The sequence below is a fragment of the Dipodomys spectabilis genome, unplaced genomic scaffold, assembly GCF_019054845.1.
Source record: "Dipodomys spectabilis isolate Male_0828 unplaced genomic scaffold, ASM1905484v1 ptg000173l, whole genome shotgun sequence".
NCBI lineage: Eukaryota > Metazoa > Chordata > Mammalia > Rodentia > Heteromyidae > Dipodomys > Dipodomys spectabilis.
In genome coordinates, this window is record NW_024870850.1 from 10,214,943 (window position 1) to 10,232,841 (window position 17,899).

At 48.2% G+C, this 17,899-nt stretch overlaps 2 protein-coding genes across 4 annotated transcripts; one reads left to right on the top strand and one right to left on the bottom strand.

Moving 5' to 3' along the window:
- Nucleotides 1-834: 834 nt before the first annotated feature.
- LOC122119697 (zinc finger protein 561-like) lies at nucleotides 835-13,516 on the bottom strand. The gene is made up of 8 exons (XM_042693729.1): nucleotides 13,477-13,516; nucleotides 13,084-13,142; nucleotides 8,425-8,560; nucleotides 7,840-7,928; nucleotides 5,576-5,702; nucleotides 5,034-5,114; nucleotides 3,284-3,363; nucleotides 835-2,332 (listed from the first exon to the last, which is right to left on the bottom strand). The coding sequence occupies exons 3-8, from the start codon at nucleotides 8,447-8,449 to the stop codon at nucleotides 947-949; spliced, it is 1,788 nt and encodes a 595-aa protein (XP_042549663.1). The 5' UTR covers nucleotides 8,450-8,560; nucleotides 13,084-13,142; nucleotides 13,477-13,516; the 3' UTR covers nucleotides 835-946.
- A 72-nt stretch (nucleotides 13,517-13,588) lies between these two features.
- On the top strand, nucleotides 13,589-17,635 carry Sdhaf4 (succinate dehydrogenase complex assembly factor 4). 3 transcript variants are annotated; one of them, XM_042693799.1, is made up of 2 exons: nucleotides 13,589-13,673; nucleotides 17,038-17,635. In XM_042693799.1, exon 2 carries the CDS (start codon nucleotides 17,087-17,089, stop codon nucleotides 17,411-17,413), a length of 327 nt encoding a protein of 108 aa, XP_042549733.1. In that variant the 5' UTR covers nucleotides 13,589-13,673; nucleotides 17,038-17,086; the 3' UTR covers nucleotides 17,414-17,635. The 3 variants fall into 3 exon arrangements, with proteins under 3 accessions (XP_042549733.1, XP_042549734.1, XP_042549735.1); XM_042693800.1 differs by lacking the exon at nucleotides 13,589-13,673 and adding an exon at nucleotides 13,701-13,798; XM_042693801.1 differs by lacking the exon at nucleotides 13,589-13,673 and adding an exon at nucleotides 15,749-15,763.
- The last annotated feature ends 264 nt before the right edge of the window (nucleotides 17,636-17,899 follow it).

Sequence of the window (17,899 nt, forward strand, 5' to 3'; positions counted from 1 at the left end):
GAGGTGAAAGACAGCACCCAGGCCCAGAGTTCAAGACCCATGACTGACAAAAATAAAAAGGAGAAGGAGGAGAAGAGGAGGGTAGGGATAACTGGCTGGGAGCATGGTCTAGCCATTGAGGACAGACATGGGCTATTCCATTCCGGCTAAGCTCAGTAGGATCAATGAGGTCAGAGATGCCTGGAAATACATCTTTCAGCAATCCCCACATCCCAGAGCACCTTGGCTGCTGAAGAATGGCACGTGAACAAGCCACGCTGGCAGCACTAACCAATGAGGGACAAGACCAGATCAACTCCACTTACCTTACACAGCATTTAGTAATACTCCAAGTACCACCAGCCCAAGCCTTGAGCATTCAGGCTCAAGTGCACAAATGGGTTTGGGGGGGTGGGGGGGGTGGCGGGAGCGGGCAGGAGGCAGGCAGGTAGCTCAATGGTTGAGTACTTGCCTAATATGTATGAGATCCTGGGTTTGATCCCCAGCAATGCCCCAAAGATTAAAAACTATAAGAGAGTCCCAGGGGGAATGGACAGATCTTATTCAGCCAATCAGGATGGCATCTAAGAGCAGTCAGCTGCTACAAACTACACAAGGCAGTTAAGACTAATTTAATCTAGCCAGGCACTGGTGGCTCACACCTGTCATCCTTAGCTACTCAGGAGGCTGAGATGTGAGAATCGTGGTTCAAATCCAGCCTGGGCAGGAAAGCCCAGAAGACTCTTTTTATCTCCAATGAACCATACAAAAAGCCAGAAGTGATGGTGTGGCTCAAGTGGTATGCCATGGTATGCCATGGGCATAAAAAGCTCAGGGGTAGTGCACCCAGGCCCTGAGTTCCAGCCGTAGGACCGGCAATAATAATTATTAAAATCATTATAATAATAAATAATAATCTGATGCTCTTTGGTGGCACTGTTGGCATTGAAACATGGCAGCAGGTGGGCTAAATGGCGACCCCCATGCCCTCACATTCGTAGGGCTTCTCGGTAGTGTGGACCCTCGCGTGTTTCCTGAGGCGAGAGTACACCGCAAAGGCTTTCCCACACTCCTTGCAGATGTAGGGTTTCTCGCCCGTGTGCGTACGCATGTGGATGTTGAGCGACGTGGAGTAGATGAACGCTTTCCCGCAGATGTTGCACACGAACGGCTTTTCCCCACTGTGGATTTTCAGGTGCTTCGTGCGATGGGATGAGGTGATGAAGGTTTTCCCACAGTGCACGCATTCAAATGGCTTCTCCCCGGTGTGGGTCCGCACATGGTGGATGAGGCCAGAGGTTCTGGTGAAGGCTTTGCCACATTCCTTGCACGCGAAGGGCTTCTCTCCGCTGTGGATGCGGACGTGGGTGGCAAGGCCCGAATACTGTGTGAAGGCTTTCCCACACTCCTTACACTCGTAGGGCTTGATGCCCGTGTGCGTCCGCAGGTGCTCGGTGAGCTGCGTGGATCGCGAGAACGCTTTGCCACACTCCTTACACTCGTAGGGTTTCTCTCCCGTGTGAACTCGGACGTGCTCGGTCAGGCCGGACCAGCGCAAGAACGCCTTCCCACACTCCACGCACTTGTACGACTTGACGCCCGTGTGGATCCGCACGTGATCGTTGAGGTACGAGATGTTTTTGAAGGATTTCCCGCACTCCTTACACACGAAGGGTTTTTCTCCACTGTGCGTTTTCACGTGGGCAGAGAGGCGGGAGAAATTAGCAAAGGACTTCCCGCATTCCTGACACGTTTTGGATTTCTCGTGGGTACGAGGATGAAGGCTCACGTACTGGGGGAGGTGTGGGGAGACGCCCAGGGCTCCCCAACACTGCTTGCACTCACAGACCTTGTCTCCTGGGCAGAGTCCCATGGGGTTCTGAAGGCAGGTGAAGTACGGGAAGTCCTTCCCATAGTCCTCACACTCGTAGGGTTTTCTCATGCTGAGAACTGGAAGCCGCATAGCCAAGTTGGAGTGAAGGAATCCACTCCCGTATTTTCCCCACGCGTGAGGATCTCTACCCTCAGTCCTCGTGTCTGGAGGAAGGTAGGCCTGTTTTAAGAAGGCGTCACCACAGTCTGTGCACTCGAAGCGTTTTTCTCGCATCTCGCTTCTCTGGTATATAATGTTCCGGGAGAGGCCCAAGGCACTTCCACACTGATTAAACTCAGACTCCTTCTGTCCTGGATGCATTTCCTTAAACAAAGAAAGCACATCTTTTCCATACCAGCTGCACTCAGACGTGAACCCTGGATCCTCCCTTCCCACAGGGCTATGAAGGTGCACTTGTCCACCCAAGGCTTCTCCACACGGTGGAAGGTCACCCGGCTCCCCTCTGTGGAAGCTGCTTGCCTGTGAATGAAGGATGGATGGGATTAAGGCACTGTGCAGACATAAACGTACACTTTACCACCTGAGGGCAGAAACGTTTTTTTGGTGATCCCTATGACACTTCCGATTACACACCATCATTTCCAAAGCTCTTCATTCCTTTCAGAAAAGATGGAGCTCTTAAAAAAATAAATAAATAAATAAATAAAATTAAAAAGATGGAGCTCTTGTCCAGAATGCAGTGACTCTGGCTCTAATTGTAATGAGACTGTGTAAATTCTCATAAAACTCCTATGTATAGTAGCATTTGCAGAACTACAAAGCAGTGGCTTCATGCTAGTTTATTTGTATTTTGGTGTGTGTGTGTGTGTGTGTGTGTGTGTGTGTGTGTGTGTGTGTGTGTGTGTGTGTGTGTGTGTGTGTGTGTGTGTGTGTGTGTGTGTGTGTGTGTGTGTGTGTGTGTGTGTGTGTGTGTGTGAATTCTGGAGCTTGAACTCAGGGCCTGGGCGGGTCTCTCAGCTTTTTTGCTCAAGGCTGGCACTCTACCACTTGAGCCACAGCTCCACCTTTAGATTTTCTTTTTTTTCTTCTTTAATGGTTAATTGGACATAAGAATCTCATGGACTTTCCTGCCCAGGCTGGCCTTGAACTGTGATCCGCAGATCTCAGCCTCTTGAGTAGCTAGGATGACAGGGATGAGCCACTGGTGCCCTGCCATGCTAGGTTTACAGCACCACCCCACGTTAGACTTACGACATTACTCCACACTAGGTTTATGGTACCACATCACACTAGCTTTACGGCATCTCTAAACACACGGTGCACAGCACCTGTCCAGAGGCAGTGCCGTGTCCCACTGGGTGCACAGTACCCCTCACACAGCTCCTACTGGATTTTCCACAAAGGAATTCCCAGAAAAGAATTCTCTTTTGTGAGAGCAGGAAATAAGAAATTCCCCTTTGCTGACCTTACCGTTGATATCCCACTGGAAGTTGGTATCCTAAAATAATTCTGAGGCTCTGATCCACAGGTTCTAGGTTGCTCTTCTAATTCTGAAGTTAAACGGAAAGAAAAATATCAGGGCTAATGGAAATCAATGGCAGGCAAAAGGAATTAAAGTAATAAGGGTTATTTGTTCTTGTTTGGAAATCATATATAAGAGAAAGAGTAAGCCAGAAGTGGTGCACACTTATAATCCTACTACTTGTGAGGCTGAAGCAGGAGAATTAAGTTCAAGTACAGCCAGAAGTACTGAATGAATTCTGTTGAGAGGAAAGAAGGAAAAGGAAGAGGAAGGGGAAGAGAAGAAAAGGACAGATTACTTGAGCATTTTGCTATGTAAAACTTGCAAGCCAAGCCAGGCTCCGGTGGCTCACGCCTGTAATCCTAGCTACTCAGGAGGCTGAGATCTGAGGGTCACGGTTCAAAGCCAGCCCAGGCAGGAAAGTCTGTGAGAGTCTTATCTCCAATAAACCACTAGAAAACCAGAAGTAGTGCTGTGGCTCGAGCAGTAGAGCACTCACAGTTCCAAGCCGGCCCAAGAAGGTAAGTCTGTGAGACTTATCTTCAATGAATCATAAGAAAATTGGAAGTGGTACTAGGGCTCAAAATGGGAGTGCACTAGCCTTGTGCAAAAAGCTCAGGGACAGTGCCCAGGACCTGAGTTCAAGCCCTGAGTTCAAGCCCCACAACAGACCAAACACAAACAATCTGGGCAGACAAAACCACCAAACTTATCTCCATTTAACAAGCAAAAAGTTGCAAGTAGAAGCATGGCTCCAGTGGTAGAGTATCAACCTTGAGCAAAAAAGCCAAGCTAGAGCATGAGGCTCTCAGTTCAGTACCCATACCAAAAAGTAAATTCAAACAATTAAAGTAAGCCATGCACAGTGGCTCACACCTGTAACCCTAGCTACTCAGCAGGCTGAGATCTGAAAATTGAGATTCGAAACCAGCCCAGGCAGGAAAGTCTGTGAGACTTTTTTTTTTTTTTTGGGTCCAGTCGTGGGGCCTAAACTCTGGACCTGGGCGCTGTCCCTCAGCTCTTCAGCTCAAGGCTAGCGCTCTACCACTTGAGCCACAGCACCACTTCCGGCTTTTTTCTTTTTGCTTATGTAGTGCTGAGGAATCGAACCCAGGGCCTCATGCATGCAAGGCAAGCGCTCTACCACTGAGCCACCTTCCCAGCCCTGTGAGACACTTAACTCCAATGAACCACCAGAAAATGGGAAGTGGCGCTATGCCTCAAAGTGGTAGAGCACTAGCCTTGATCAAAAAGAGCTTAGGGGCAGAGCCCTGACCCTGAATTGAAGCCCAATGACCAGCAAAAAAATTAAAGTAAGAATTTAGCAATAGCACCAGGTGGTGTGGCTCTATAGTTAAGAGCCTGTGTTGTATACGCAAGACACAGGGTTCCCTTCCCAGCAATGCAGGGGAAAAATAACAAAGACATAAAGACGTGGGTGGAGGGGCAGTCAACATGCTAGCAAGTTCATACAAACTAAGTCTATGAAAGTGGAAGTGGAGATGACTAGAAAATGAAAGGAAGAAAGATCTGGGAAAGCAGCCCACAGGGTTCCCCAGTAGAAGCAGACCAGGTAAGCTGTATAAGGCAGAGCAGAGGGTTGAGTAGACAGTGGCTTCCACCTCCTGACACCAAGTCCATCTGGAGAAACGTCAACAGTGGACGCAACACCAGAGGAACTCATTCACAGATACTCACCCTGAATTCCTGCGCTTTCCACAGGCCCCAACACTTCTTGTGTTAACCAGAGGATCACACGAGGCATGAAGAACTGACACCCTGTGAAGGGATGGAGGCGGGGAGGGGGGAGGACGAGGACACAAGAATGGCAGAGGCTCATGGAGGTGACTGATAATAACCTTCATGGACTAAGGAGAGTGCAGGCCCATCCAAAGCAATGACACCCATTCCAAATGTGTGCCAAGGCGCACACTAGGGTCTAGGGGTCGAGTGCTTGCTCAGCCAACTGCAGGCTGATATCTGCTCTATACATTTACAAAGCACAAAGACTTTCATTCCAGGGCTTAGTGGGAGAGCTCCACCTACCCCACCCCTCACAAACACACACAGACATAATGAATACTGACAAAATGGATCTACTTTGTGGGGAATGGTAGCACATGCCTGTAATCCCAGCACGAGGGAAGCTAAGGAGGCAGGATCATTAAGTTTCACTGTGTTCAGACAGTAAGGCCCCCAGTGGGTTCTGGGGTAGGTTAGAAGGAAGGACGCAGCCTTACCCAAGGTAGCCAGGTTCTTGTAGTTCTCCAACATCACGTCCCTATACAGGGTTCTCTGAGCTGAGTCCAACAGCGTCCACTCCTCTGGTGTGAATTCCACAGCCACATCGTCAAAGGTCACGCAATCCTAAACCATCACACATACACACAGACACATGCTGCTTTGAGCCAACTGTGAGCTCTGCTGGTATTCGTGGAGAACAAATGCCTAGATGTGGCTCTGAAGTCTCCCCAAAATCCTTTCTTCGGGGGGAGCAGGTATCAGGCTAGGGGCTCTCCTTTAACGTCACTCACTGTGGCCTCTGACCCCCATGTCTTTTTTTTCTTGGTCTCTGGGACTGGGCACTGTCCCTCAGCTCTTCAGCTCAAGGCGAGCACTCTACCACTTGAGCCACAGCACCACTTCTGGTTTTCTAGTGGTTTATTGGAGATAAGAGTCTCATGGACTTTTCTGCCTGGGCTGGCTTTGAACCATGATCCTCAGATCTCAGCCTCCTGAGTAGCTAGGATGACAGGCGTGAGCCACCAGCACCCAGCCCTCATCTTTGATAGCACTCCTGTAGCTTTATGCTTTTGTGCCGGTACTAAGGTGTGAACTAAAGGCCTCGGAGCTGTCCCTTTGCAGTTTTTCATTCAAGGCTAGCACTCTACCATTCTGAACCATAGCTCTACTTCTGGTTTTCTGGTGGTTCATTGGAGTCTCATGAACTTTCCTGTCTGGGCTGGCTTTGAACCACAATCCTCAGATCTTGGAGTCCTGAGAAGCTAGGATTACAGGCATGAACTACCAGCACCCAGCTAACAGCACCTCTAAACATGACTTTACAGCAGCACTTCCAAGCTAGGAACCCATGTCTTGTTTCTCTATTGTAGCAAGTTCTGAGCACACTGAAGTATCTGGGAAATGTTAAAGACTAAATCCTTAAGCACAAAGATACTGTCATCTGCATTACTACCTGTCCAAGCACACAGCAAATCAAGAAATGTGGAAGAGCACTGGCCTTTAGCAAAAAGGCCAAGCAAGAACTTAAGACCTGAGTTCAAGCCCCAGTACCAGCATCAAAAAATAAAAAAGTCAGTTATGTCATCACATGAGGCTTAAGACTAATTAGGAGGAGCCTGGGATAGCAGCTCATTCCTTTAATCCCAGCACTGCACTGAGGAGGCTGAGGCTAAGCTGGGCTACAAAGCGAGTTCCAGGTTAGTATACATGTCCAGAGCCTGTCTCAAAAATAGATAGATAGAAGCCGGGCGCTGGTGGCTCACGCCTGTAATCCTAGCTATTCAGGAGGCTGAGATCTGAGGATCGCGGTTCAAAGCCAGCCCAGGCAGGAGAGACCATGAGACTCCTATCTCCAATAAACCACCAGAAAACCGGAAGTGGCGCTGTAGCTCAAGTGGTAGAGCGCTCGCCTTGAGCTGAAGAGCTGAGGGACAGCGCCCAGGCCCAGAGTTCAAGCCCCACGACCGACAAAAAAAAAAAATAGATAGATAGATAGATAGATAGACAGACAGATAGATAGACAGCCTACCTAGCATGATATAATCCTGGGTTCAATCCGCAAGAGCCCCAGGACAAATTATGACTTACTAACAATTGGGACAGCCATGCCCGCTTTCCATTCCTCTAGTGCAGTTTTCTATGGAACCCTGTCTACATCAAACCTTTATCAGCACTGAACTCAGCCATGAAATATCATTTATCACTACTGGCATGATTTTTGAGACCAATATAAGGCTGAGCTCCCTGGAAAAATTCAACTACAGACTCAGTCCTTTTGGTGAGATTGTATTTCCTTTAAGAAGTTCTGGCCATGGGTGGAGTTGATGCCTTTCATCTTAGCTACTTAGGAGGTAGCTCTGACGACTGCAGTTCAAAGCTATCCAGGGCAAAGAGGAAGACTCCTCCCCTCCCCACGGCCCCCCTCCCCCACCCCCCCCCCCCAGCCACACCATCATCTCAACAAACAAGCTGGGGGTGGCAGTACACATCTACAATTCCAGCTACGCAGGACCCGTAAGTAGGATCGCAGTCCAAGGCTTATTCAAGCTAAAAGTGCTAGATCCTATCTGAAAAAAAGTAACGAAAGCAAAAAGGGCTGAGGACATGCCTCAAGTGATAGAACACCTGAGTGCAAGGCCCTGAGTTCAAACCCCAGTCCAGGGTGAGTAACAGAACCCTGCAGGTGAGTATATCCAGAAGGAAGGTGTGTAGCTTGTGGAAGGAAGAGCTTGCCTCTGTAGCATTGCACTCTCGCTTGTACCTGGGAACAGCTTTCCTGGCGGTCAGCCACTGTCCCATCTACTGCTGACTCTTCTTCATACACATGGACAGGCTCTCTGAAAAGAAGGCCTGGAAGGAAACACAGAGAGAATCAGAACCCAGAGGGGCCTTTAAGGGTGGGGCAGTCCTTGGGCTTGAACTCAGGGCCTGGGCACTGTCCTTGAGACTTTACACTCACGGCTAGCACTCTACCCCTTGAGCCATAGCTCCACTTCGAGTTTTTTGGTTGTTAATTGGAGATGTCTCGTGGACACCAGGCGTCCCATGGCTCATACCTCAGGAGACTGAGATCTAAGGATTGTGGTTTGAAGCCAGCCCAGCAGGAAAGCCTGTGAGACTCTTATCTCCAATGAACCACCACTTCAGCTTTTCTGAGTAGTTTATTAGAGTTAAGAATCTCACAGACTTTCATACCTGGGCTGGCTTCAAATTACAATCCTCAGATCTCAGCCTCCTGAGTAGCTAGGATGACAGGTGTGAGCACTGACAACACAGTTCCAATTCAGCTCTTGGTAAAGGAAGCAGCTGCAGAGCCTCGCCCATGGAGGCCACAAGGAGGACTTACCATGGCAGAGATCGATGGCTGCCATCTTCTACGGAGCCCACACACTCCCTTCCCTGGGGCCAAGGCGAGCACAGCTTAGGAGTCCAAGTGGACAGTGGCATCCCCCATTCCTCCGTACTCAGGGTGACATGGAGTCCTGTTCACATTCAGTGGTCAGCAACAGCAAATATCAGTCAATAAACATCACACATGGGTTCTTGCCCTATGAAACTAGTATTGTCTACTCGAGAACTATGATATTACATCAGCTAACTTTGTGTGTGTGTGTGTGTGCGTGCGCGCGCTGGTTCTGGGGCTTGAACTCAGGGCCTAGGCATTGTCCCGGCATGGCTTAGTGCTCTACCACTTGAGCCACAGCTCCACTTCTGTTTTTTTCTGGTGGTTAACTGGAGATAAAAAGTCTCACAGAATTTTGCTGCCTAGGCTGGCTTTGGACCTCGATCCTCGGATCTCAGCCTCCTGAGTAGCTAGGATGACAGGTGTGAGCCACCAGCATCCAGCTGTACCACCCTTTTTAGTTTTGGGGGGGGGAGGTCTGGTCGTGGGGCTTGAACTATGGGCCTGGGTGCTGTCCCTCAGCTCTTCAGATCAAGGCTAGCACTCAACCACATGAGCCACAGCGCCACTTCCGGCTTTTTTCTTTTTGCTTATGTGGTGCTGAGGAATCGAACCCAGGGCCTCAGGCATGCAAGGCAAGCTCTCTACCACTGAGCCACTTCCCAGGCCCGCCCCCCTTAGTTTTTTTCTACCTCAAGGCTAGTGCTCTACCACTTGAGCCAGCTCACTTCCAGCTTTTTGCTGGTTAGTTAGAAATAAGAGTCTCACAAACTTCCCAGCCTGGACCAACTGAGACACAATCCTCCTATCTCAGCCCTCAGAGTAGCTAAGATTACATGCGAGAGCTACAAGCACTCACTCCCAAGGGCTGGGATTATAGGCATACCACACCACCCAGCACACAGCACTACTTGTAAGAAATAGAAACTCACTTCACTGCAGAGGAATTGTAACACATGCACATCTGCACAATCAGGTGGTTATATCAGATGCCTAATGGACATGAGGTAGAACTTCAAAATGAAGGCTCAGACAGGGCAGAGGGTGGAGCTCAGTGACAGAGCAATTGCCTAGATCCTCACATAGGAACATGGCTTCTACTCCCAGAGCCATAAAGGGAGAAACTGTCAGGCAAGGTAGCTCACACCTGTAATCCTAGCTACTCAGGAGGCTGAGATCACAGTTTGAAACCAGCCCAGGAGGGCAAGTCTGTGAGACACTTATCTCCACTTAAGCACCAAAAAGCCAGAAGTGGAGCTGTGACTCAAGTGGTCAAGCGCCAGGCCCAGAGTTCAAGCCCCAGACAACTCCCTTCCCCCAAAGAGCTAAGGAAATACCCACATAAAGTACACCTTGATACCAAGTACAGAAGCAGGAACTATAGGGATGTATTTTCTCTCTTTCCAATTATTTCAATCAATCTATTTATTTATTCTTGTGCTGGTCTTGGGGCTTAACCTCAGGGCCTAGGTACTGTCCATGAGCTTTTTTTTTTTTTTTTTTTTGCTCAAGGCTATATCACTCTACCACTGTGAGTCACAACTGCATTTTATCTTTTTGCTGGTTTATTGGAGAAAAGAGTCTCACAGACTTTCCTGCCCAGGTTGTCTGAGAACTGCAGTCCTCACCTCTCAGCCTCTTGAGTAATTAGGATTATAAGAGAGCCATCAGGTCCTGGCATATGTGTGTGTGTGTGTGTGTGTGTGTGTGTGTGTGTACACATATATATACTTACATATACACATTTATTTCTACATAGTTATATATATATTTATTGTTACATGTTTGTGTATATTTTTAACACAAATATTGCAGGTTAACTTACAATTTTAGTCTTGAGCTGTACTCCCAACCCTTTTGGCTTTAGTTTTTTGTTTGTTTGTTTGTTTTTGGTTGGGACTTGGACTCTCAATCTTCCTTAACTTTCTCTGGTAGCTGTGATGACAGACACACATTACCACCCACAGACTTCCTGTTGAAAAGGGGTATCACCTAAATTTTTGCCTGAGTTGATCTGGACCTGCAATCAATCTAATCTCCGCCTGCCAAGAAGCTGGGATTACCAGTGTGCACCACCACACCCCAAAACACTGGTTTAAGTAGTTCTCCTTGGCCCTGAACATGGTAATTTTTGTCTGCAGGGCTGGGGGAAAAGAGGTCAGTTGGTAATAGTGTTTGCACTGCACACCTGAGGCCCTTATGAAACACCCCCACCACCACAAAAAATAAAAGCAAAACTTTAAACCGGGCACTGGTGAGTCATACCTGTAATCCCTGCTACTCAGGAGGCTGAGTTCTGGGGATCAAAGTTCAAAGACAACCTGGGCAGCAAAGTACATGAGTCTCTAAAATCTCCAATAAACTACTCAGAAAAAGCTGAAACTGGCCCTGTGGCTCAAGTGGTAGAGCGCTTGCCTTAAGCAAAATGAAACTCAGGAACAGTGCCCAGACCAGCTCACATAGACACAAATTTTTTCCCAGTAGTGGGACTATTGGAGAGACATTAAAGGAGGGAAAACTTCAGCTAGACAGGCTTCAAGTGGAAGAGCACCTGTCCAACAAGGTTGAAGCCATGAGTTCGAACTCCAGTACTACCAAAAAGTAAAAACATTATCCAGACACCAGTGGCTCACACCTGTAATCCTAGCTTCTCAGGAGGCTGAGATCTGAGGATTTCGTTCAAAGCCAGCCAGGGACAGAAAAGTCCATGAAATTCTTATCTCCAATGAACCACCGAAGAACCAGAAGAGGCAATGGAACTCAAGTGGTAGGGTTCTAGTCCAGCAGTATGAGGCTGTGAGTTCAAACTCTAGTACTGCCAAAAATGAGGCAAATATGGTCTAATGTCCAGCCAATGTCAAAACATCTCTTCAGAGCCCTTGCTGCAGGAAAGTGGTCCCTTCATTTACTGTGGAATTGATTCCACAATCCCACACAGAATGGTCTAGAACATTCCCTGGGAAAATGGGAGTCCTAGTTTGGATAGGCAGAACCCCAAAGTGAACTGAAAGCCATTCAAAGAGGCTTTGACAGTTTATAAATACAAACATGTCCTAAGATGAATACTTCTCTTTTTTTTCCTTTTTTGTTGTTGTTGTTGGCTGTGGGGCTTGAACTCTGGGCCTGGGCGCTGTCCCTCAGCTCTTCAGCTTAAGGTGAGTGCCCTACCACTTGGGCCACAGCGCCATTTCTGGTTTTCTAATGGTTTATTGCAGATAAGAGTCTCACAGACTTTCCTGCCCAAGCTGGCTTTGAACAGTGATTCTCAGATCTCAGCCTCCTGAGTAGCTAGGATTACAGGCATGAACCACCAGCACCCAGCTTTTCTCTTTTTTTTAACCTTGGTGCTGGCACTGAGGCTTAAATTCAAAGCCTGGGTGCTGTCCCTGATCTTTTTTTTATGTTAATGTTTTTTGTGGGGTTTTTTGTTTTTTGTAGGTCATGGGGCCTGAACTCTGGACCTGGGCGCTGTCCCTCAGCTCTTCAGCTCAAGGCGAGTGCTCTACCACTTAAGCCATAGTGCCACTTCTGGCTTTTTCTGCTTATGGGGGTGCTGCAGACTCGAACCCAGGGCCTCATGCATGCAAGACAAGCACTCTACCACTTAGCCACCTTCCCAGCCCCAATGTTACTGTTTTTACTACTTGAGCCACAGCTCACCTTCCAGCTTTTTGCTGGTTAATGGGAGATTAAGATTCTTGTGGACTTTCCTGATCAAGTTGCCTTTGACTATGGATCCTTCAGATCTCCATCTCCTGAGTAGCTAGGATTACAGGCGTGAGCCACTAGCGTGGCCCAGCTCCTTCCACCTTTCAGAGACAGTCTCACAGACTTTTCTGCCCCAGTATGGCCTCCAACTAAGCTTCTCTAGGTCTCAGCCTCATCGGTAGATAGGATGGACCCATGGGTGCCCAGCTAATACCTGTAATTTTCAACTGACTGTCAAATAGTTCACCAGAGGGCTAGGAATGTGGCTTCGTGGTAGAGTGCTTGCCTAGCATGCAGGAAGCCCTGAGTTCAGTTCCTCGGTACCACATACACAGAAAGAGCTGGAAGCGGTGTTACGGCTCAAGTGGCAGAGGATCACGGACACAGCCCAGGCCCTAAATTCAAGCCCCAGAACAGGGGGAAAAAAATAGTTCATCAGAAAATGTATTTTCATCAGTTAACTTCATCAATAGTAGCCTAACAAAGCCGCCATTCTTTCTCCCAGAAGTCTTGGAGTGGTACAAGCCTAGCATAGCTTAGTGCTGGGGTAGGAATGTGGCCACGGATTTCTTAGCATGCATGAAGCCCTGGATTCCATCCCCAACACACACAGCCAGACACACACACATGAGAGAGAATTGCTTAGTATTCTTGATTTTCTGCAATAAAGAGACGAATTTAAAGTCTCTGCAGGTTTATATTTGCATAAAGGCATCATGCAACCTACAGGCTTCCGGAGAGAAAGTTATTTAACTTCCTACTAGAATGCAATGTGCCCCCCATTAAACACAAGCCATCCAGAGAAAGCGCAAGTTTCAGATGAAACATTCATTCCCCTGAAAATGAGAGAGAGAGAGAGCGCGAGCGCGCGGGCGCGAGGTTCTCCTGACCCACCTTGCTGCTGAAGGGTGCAGTGCCCGTTCCTCCTGACTCCAACCCAGGCAATTCAATTCCTTGAGAGGAAGGGGGGCGGGGGAGGGGGAATAAAAAAATTGTGCAAGGTTACAGTGGAGGCTTTAGAAGGGTGGCCGCGAGGCTGCGGAGGACGAGCCCTGATCTCACTTCCCGCCCCGGCACCTGGGGTGGGGGTGCGGTGGGGGTGGGGTGGCGGCCTGAGAGGCCCCTCAGACACGGTGGTCACACCGGGGGCGGGGGCCGGGGCGAGGGAGCCTGCAGCCCCCCGGGGCACGCCGTCCCGACGCGTCGGGCCTCTCCGAAGAGATTCCTCCCATCACCTCGGGCCAAACGCGTGCCTTCACTTCCCCTTTCTCTTCAACCCAGCCTCACCCAGGCCCCGCCGGAGACCCGCGACCATCACGGAGGGCAGCGTCCCGACAGCCGAGCCCAGGGGGCGGGGAGAAAGGCGGCGATGGGGGGGCGGGGAGGAGTTGGTGACATCACTTCCGCTTCCGGACCGGGGGGCGAACCAGCCACGCAGGACCTTTTCAGGCAGAGGGAGTCTCGTTTCTTTAGTGGTCTCCGATGTATGTGTGTTGGGGGGGGTCAGTAGGGAAGGGGTGGGCAGCTGGACTTCCCCCCTCCATCCAGAGGGTGGGCTCAACGGAGGGAGGGAGACAAGGCTGAAAGAGACCCCGAGGCCCAGCTGGAGGTCAGAACGTGGCGGGGGAGGGCGGCTCCAGAGGGGGCGGTGGGCGTGGTCTTGTGGCTGGGCGTGGTCTTTGTGGTGGGCGTGGTCTTGAGCCAGTGCTGTGTGGATGGAGAAACCTGTGGGGCGAGGATGAGGGTGAGGATGGGGGTGGGGAGGGGGGGATGGCCCCTGGGGATGCTGACAAAAGCTTTTCCGCCCTGCCTCTCCCCACGCTTCCCCGCGGCCTCCAGGTAATCTGCTGTCACGTTGCTTAATCTGCCAACCCGGTAGAATGACCTGTCTCCATTCAAGCAATAGCAGGCCATCTTTAACATTTATTATTATTATTTCAAAGCCCTTCGCTGGTGGCTCTGATGCCTGTAATCCTAAACCACTCAGGAGCCTGAGATCTGAGGATCATTTGGCATGCCTTGGGCAGGAAAAGCCTGTGAGACTTGCTCTTTGGACAGTCCTGGGGCTTGAACTCAGGGCTTGGGCACTGTCCCATTGCTCAAGGCTAACACTCTACCATTTGAACCACCGCGCTAATTCTGGCTTTTTCTGTTTATGTGCTACTAAGGAATCAAACCTAGGGCTTCGTGCAGGCTAGGCAGCACTCTATCACTAAGCCACATTCCCTGGCCCTTAAGACTCTTCTATCTCTATTGAACCACCCAAAAAATGCTGGAAGTGGAGGTGTGGTTCAAGTGGTAGAACACCAGCCAGAAAAAGCTAAGGGACAGACCCCAGGCCCTGAATTCAAGCCCCAGTACTGGTACAAACACAAGCAAAAACTTTATTTCAATTTCTTTTTTGTAATATGCGAAAACCCTAATTGTTGATTCTGTTGTATTATTTATATATATATATATTTTTTTTTTTTTTTTTTTTTTTGGGTCCAGTCATGGGGCCTGAACTATGGGCCTGAGTGCTGTCCCTCAGCTCTTCAGCTCAAGGCTAGCGCTCTACCACTTGAGCCACAGCGCCACTTCTGGCTTTTTTCTTTTTGCTTATGTGGTACTGAGGAATGAACCCAGGGCCTCATGCATGCAAGGCAAGCACTCTACCACTGAGCCAACTTCCCAGCCCTTTATTTTTAATATTAAGAAAGTACTTTTTATACACTCAGGTTTGGGTGTTTTTCCCCCCAAAATTTTTCCCCCCACATTTTTCAATTGTGTGCTTCTCGCTCTGTTTGTACTCTCTCTGTTGGCTTTCATTACTTGTGACTTAAACAGAGGACTCAAACCCCCCCCCCCATGCCATGTTACAAAATAACTACATTTTTCCATTGTGCAGCAATGGTTTCTAAAGTTTCTTCTCTCCAGGAATCATGTTTGCTGTGGTTTTTATTGGGTGTCTTTTGTGGCATTCTGGTTATGTTAAATACTGGCTTACTAGCATATTTCATCAGTAGTTGGTGTGCATTATCAAATCAGCCTTAGGAAACTGCCAAATTTGAGCCCATTGTTGCATCCTCTGCTGTACCCAATACTACCTTTTTGTGGTATGCTTGTATTAGAGCAGGACCTCATGCTCTCACTGAGCTTTTTTTTCTCTCCCAGCTGATCCTCTACCACTTGAGCCTCTCAGTTCTCTATCATAAAGCTGCTTCCATTTTGCTGGAGATGGATTCTCATGGTCTTTTCTTCCCGAGCTGACTTTGAGCCAAGATTCTCTGGGTCTCAGCCTAGAGGATGTAAAAATATTAAATATCATGAGCCACTGTTAAACAGCTACACATTTTAGGGTTTTTTTTTTCGGGGGGTGGTGTTTGTTTTGGTCTGTCATGGGGCTTGAACTCAGGGCCTGGTTGCTATCTCTGAATTCTTTTGCTCAAGGCTAGTGCTCTACCATTTTGAGCCACACCTCCACTTTGGGTTTTCTGATGATTAACTGGAGATGAGAGTCTCAGGGCTTTTCCTGCCCAGGTTGGATTCAAACTACAATCCTCAGATCTCAGCCTCATGAATGCTAGGATTACAGGTATGAGCCACCAATGTGCGGCTGGAGGGGGTGGAGGGGTTAAGTGGGTGCCCTCTGGAGTTGATATGCACATTTGTATTATAAACCAGATACAATCCCAAGCTAGCCCTACCAGCAGCAGGACCCACAGCCACAACAGACTGGTGTGCAGCTGCTCTTAACAATTGTTTGGGGATTTTGGTGGAAGTGTAATTGTGAATGGGTCCCTCAACAAATGGCAGCTGGGCCTGAAACGTGGGGCCAGGTAGGAAAGTCAGTTATCTCTCCAGTCTCTGTGAGCTGGGGGTAAAATAGAGACTTCGTAAAGATAAGGCCTTAGGCAAAACATGAACTTTGGAGGTTCATTGATTTACTGGAGATCACAGGAGTCTCCCGGAGTGGTCTGTGAGGTCTGGCTTTGCACTGTTAAATTCAGATCTCATCCTCCTGGGTAGCCGAGATTACAGGCATGAGCTACCAACACCCAGCTAAAGCAGGGATCTTGAAAGAAGTCTTCACGTTTCCATCTCTCCAATTATCCATGCTTACCAGCCTCAGTGTCAAGGCCTGTCTCTTGTCCCAGAGCATTAGGACATAAATTAGGACCCTAGACAGCTTCACTGACTTCCCTCTGCCCAGCAGCTCCCATTCCAGAACTGAGAGTGGGTTTTGTTGTCTCTTGTACTAAGGGCTGGGGGCGCTGCTTCAGCCCTAAATAAAGCGCACCTGAAGGGGAATCTGTCTACTGCCTCTTCACTGTTATCTTTTTGTTTTTCCTTTTGCAATATGCAAAAGAGCTCACTCTAGCTCAGCTTGCTTGCTTAATCTGGTGTTCTACCACCTAGGCCATGTCTCCAGTCTTGTCTTTTGCTGATTATTTTGGAGATAGAGTCTCAGGGATTTTTCTTCCTGGGCTAGCCTTGAACTATGATCCTCTAGGTCTCAGCCATCTAAGTAGCTGGGACTATACATGTGAGCCTCTGGCTTTCTTTGTTCTTGAAAAAATAATCTGTGTTCTTTCTTTTTTTATTTCAGTACTGAGGCTTAAATTCATCCCCCAACCCCGGTTGTTGTTGTTTTGGGTTTTGGGTTTGCTTGTTTGTTTGGTTTTTTTTTTTCTTTTTGGTTGTTGTTGTTTTTTAAGACAGGTCTCACTACATAGCCCAGGCTGTCCTGGAACTGGGAACTCTTGACCCACTTCCTGACTGCTGCAATTATAGATTTGTTCCACCATACCCAGCTTCCTTCTTTATATATATATATTTTTTCCTTTTTCTTTTCTTTCTTTTCCCCAGCAAGCACAAGTCCCTGGGTAGCCCCAGTATCAAAAGAAAAATAAAGGCCATGACCACAACTAGGCTCAAAGGATCGCTCATCCGCCTCTTGGCCTCCACATGGAACAGAACAGAATCACCCCTTCTGTATCCTTCTTGGAGAAAAATGAGTTCTTCACAAGGAGGAAAGCCTAAACCTGTCAAACAATCCACGAGGAAGCCAGAGTTACCAGTTGGCCGGTTTGATGCACCAGAGGATTCCCACTTAGAGAAAGAACCACTGAAAAAATTTCCAGGTGATATAAATCCAGTCACCAAAGAAAAAGGTGGACCCAGAGGCCCAGAACCTACTCGCTATGGAGATTGGGAACGGAAGGGACGTTGTATTGATTTTTAAGTCAAATATTCATTAACTTCATTTTCTGAATCATCTGAATTGCCTATTTCTAATTATTTTCTGTGTCTTTGTGTAAGTCATCTAATTTTTATCATGTATATAATGGCTTTGGAAGAAAGTATGCTGCTATAACTAAGAACAGGAAATATTTTTATGTTAGCAGGTTAACTAATAAAAATGTATTGGGGTATATAAAATAAAAAGAAAGAAAGAAAAATAAAGTTTTTCCCCCCCTAAGCGTAGCAAGAATTTTCTCAAGAAACCATCCCAGAGCCTCCAAATTAGGATTATGCCAACTCCCCCAAAGAATGACTCAAACAAGTCCGACTTAAATGAGGTAAATGAGTTTTAGCATGTTCACTTAGGGGAGCAGTGAGACTGTAGGGGACTTTTTACCCAGCCAGCTTAGGAACTCCCCAGGAGATGTCACACACACACACACACCACACACCTGCTTACACACACACACACACACCTGCTTCCTGA

What these genes read in the sequence shown, in the direction of transcription:
- LOC122119697 (XM_042693729.1), bottom strand. Translation starts at nt 8,449, where the DNA reads ATGGCAGCCATCGATCTCTGCCATG. An exon ending in GCCAGGAAAGCTGTTCCCAG is followed by an intron (nt 5,703 to 7,839) that starts GTACAAGCGAGA and finishes GTGATGGTTTAG; the next exon opens with GATTGCGTGACCTTTGACGA. An exon ending in CTTCCAGTGGGATATCAACG is followed by an intron (nt 2,333 to 3,283) that starts GTAAGGTCAGCA and finishes CTTCATTCACAG; the next exon opens with GCAAGCAGCTTCCACAGAGG.
- Sdhaf4 (XM_042693799.1), top strand. Translation starts at nt 17,087, where the DNA reads ATGACCACAACTAGGCTCAAAGGATCGCTCATCCGCCTCTTGGCCTCC.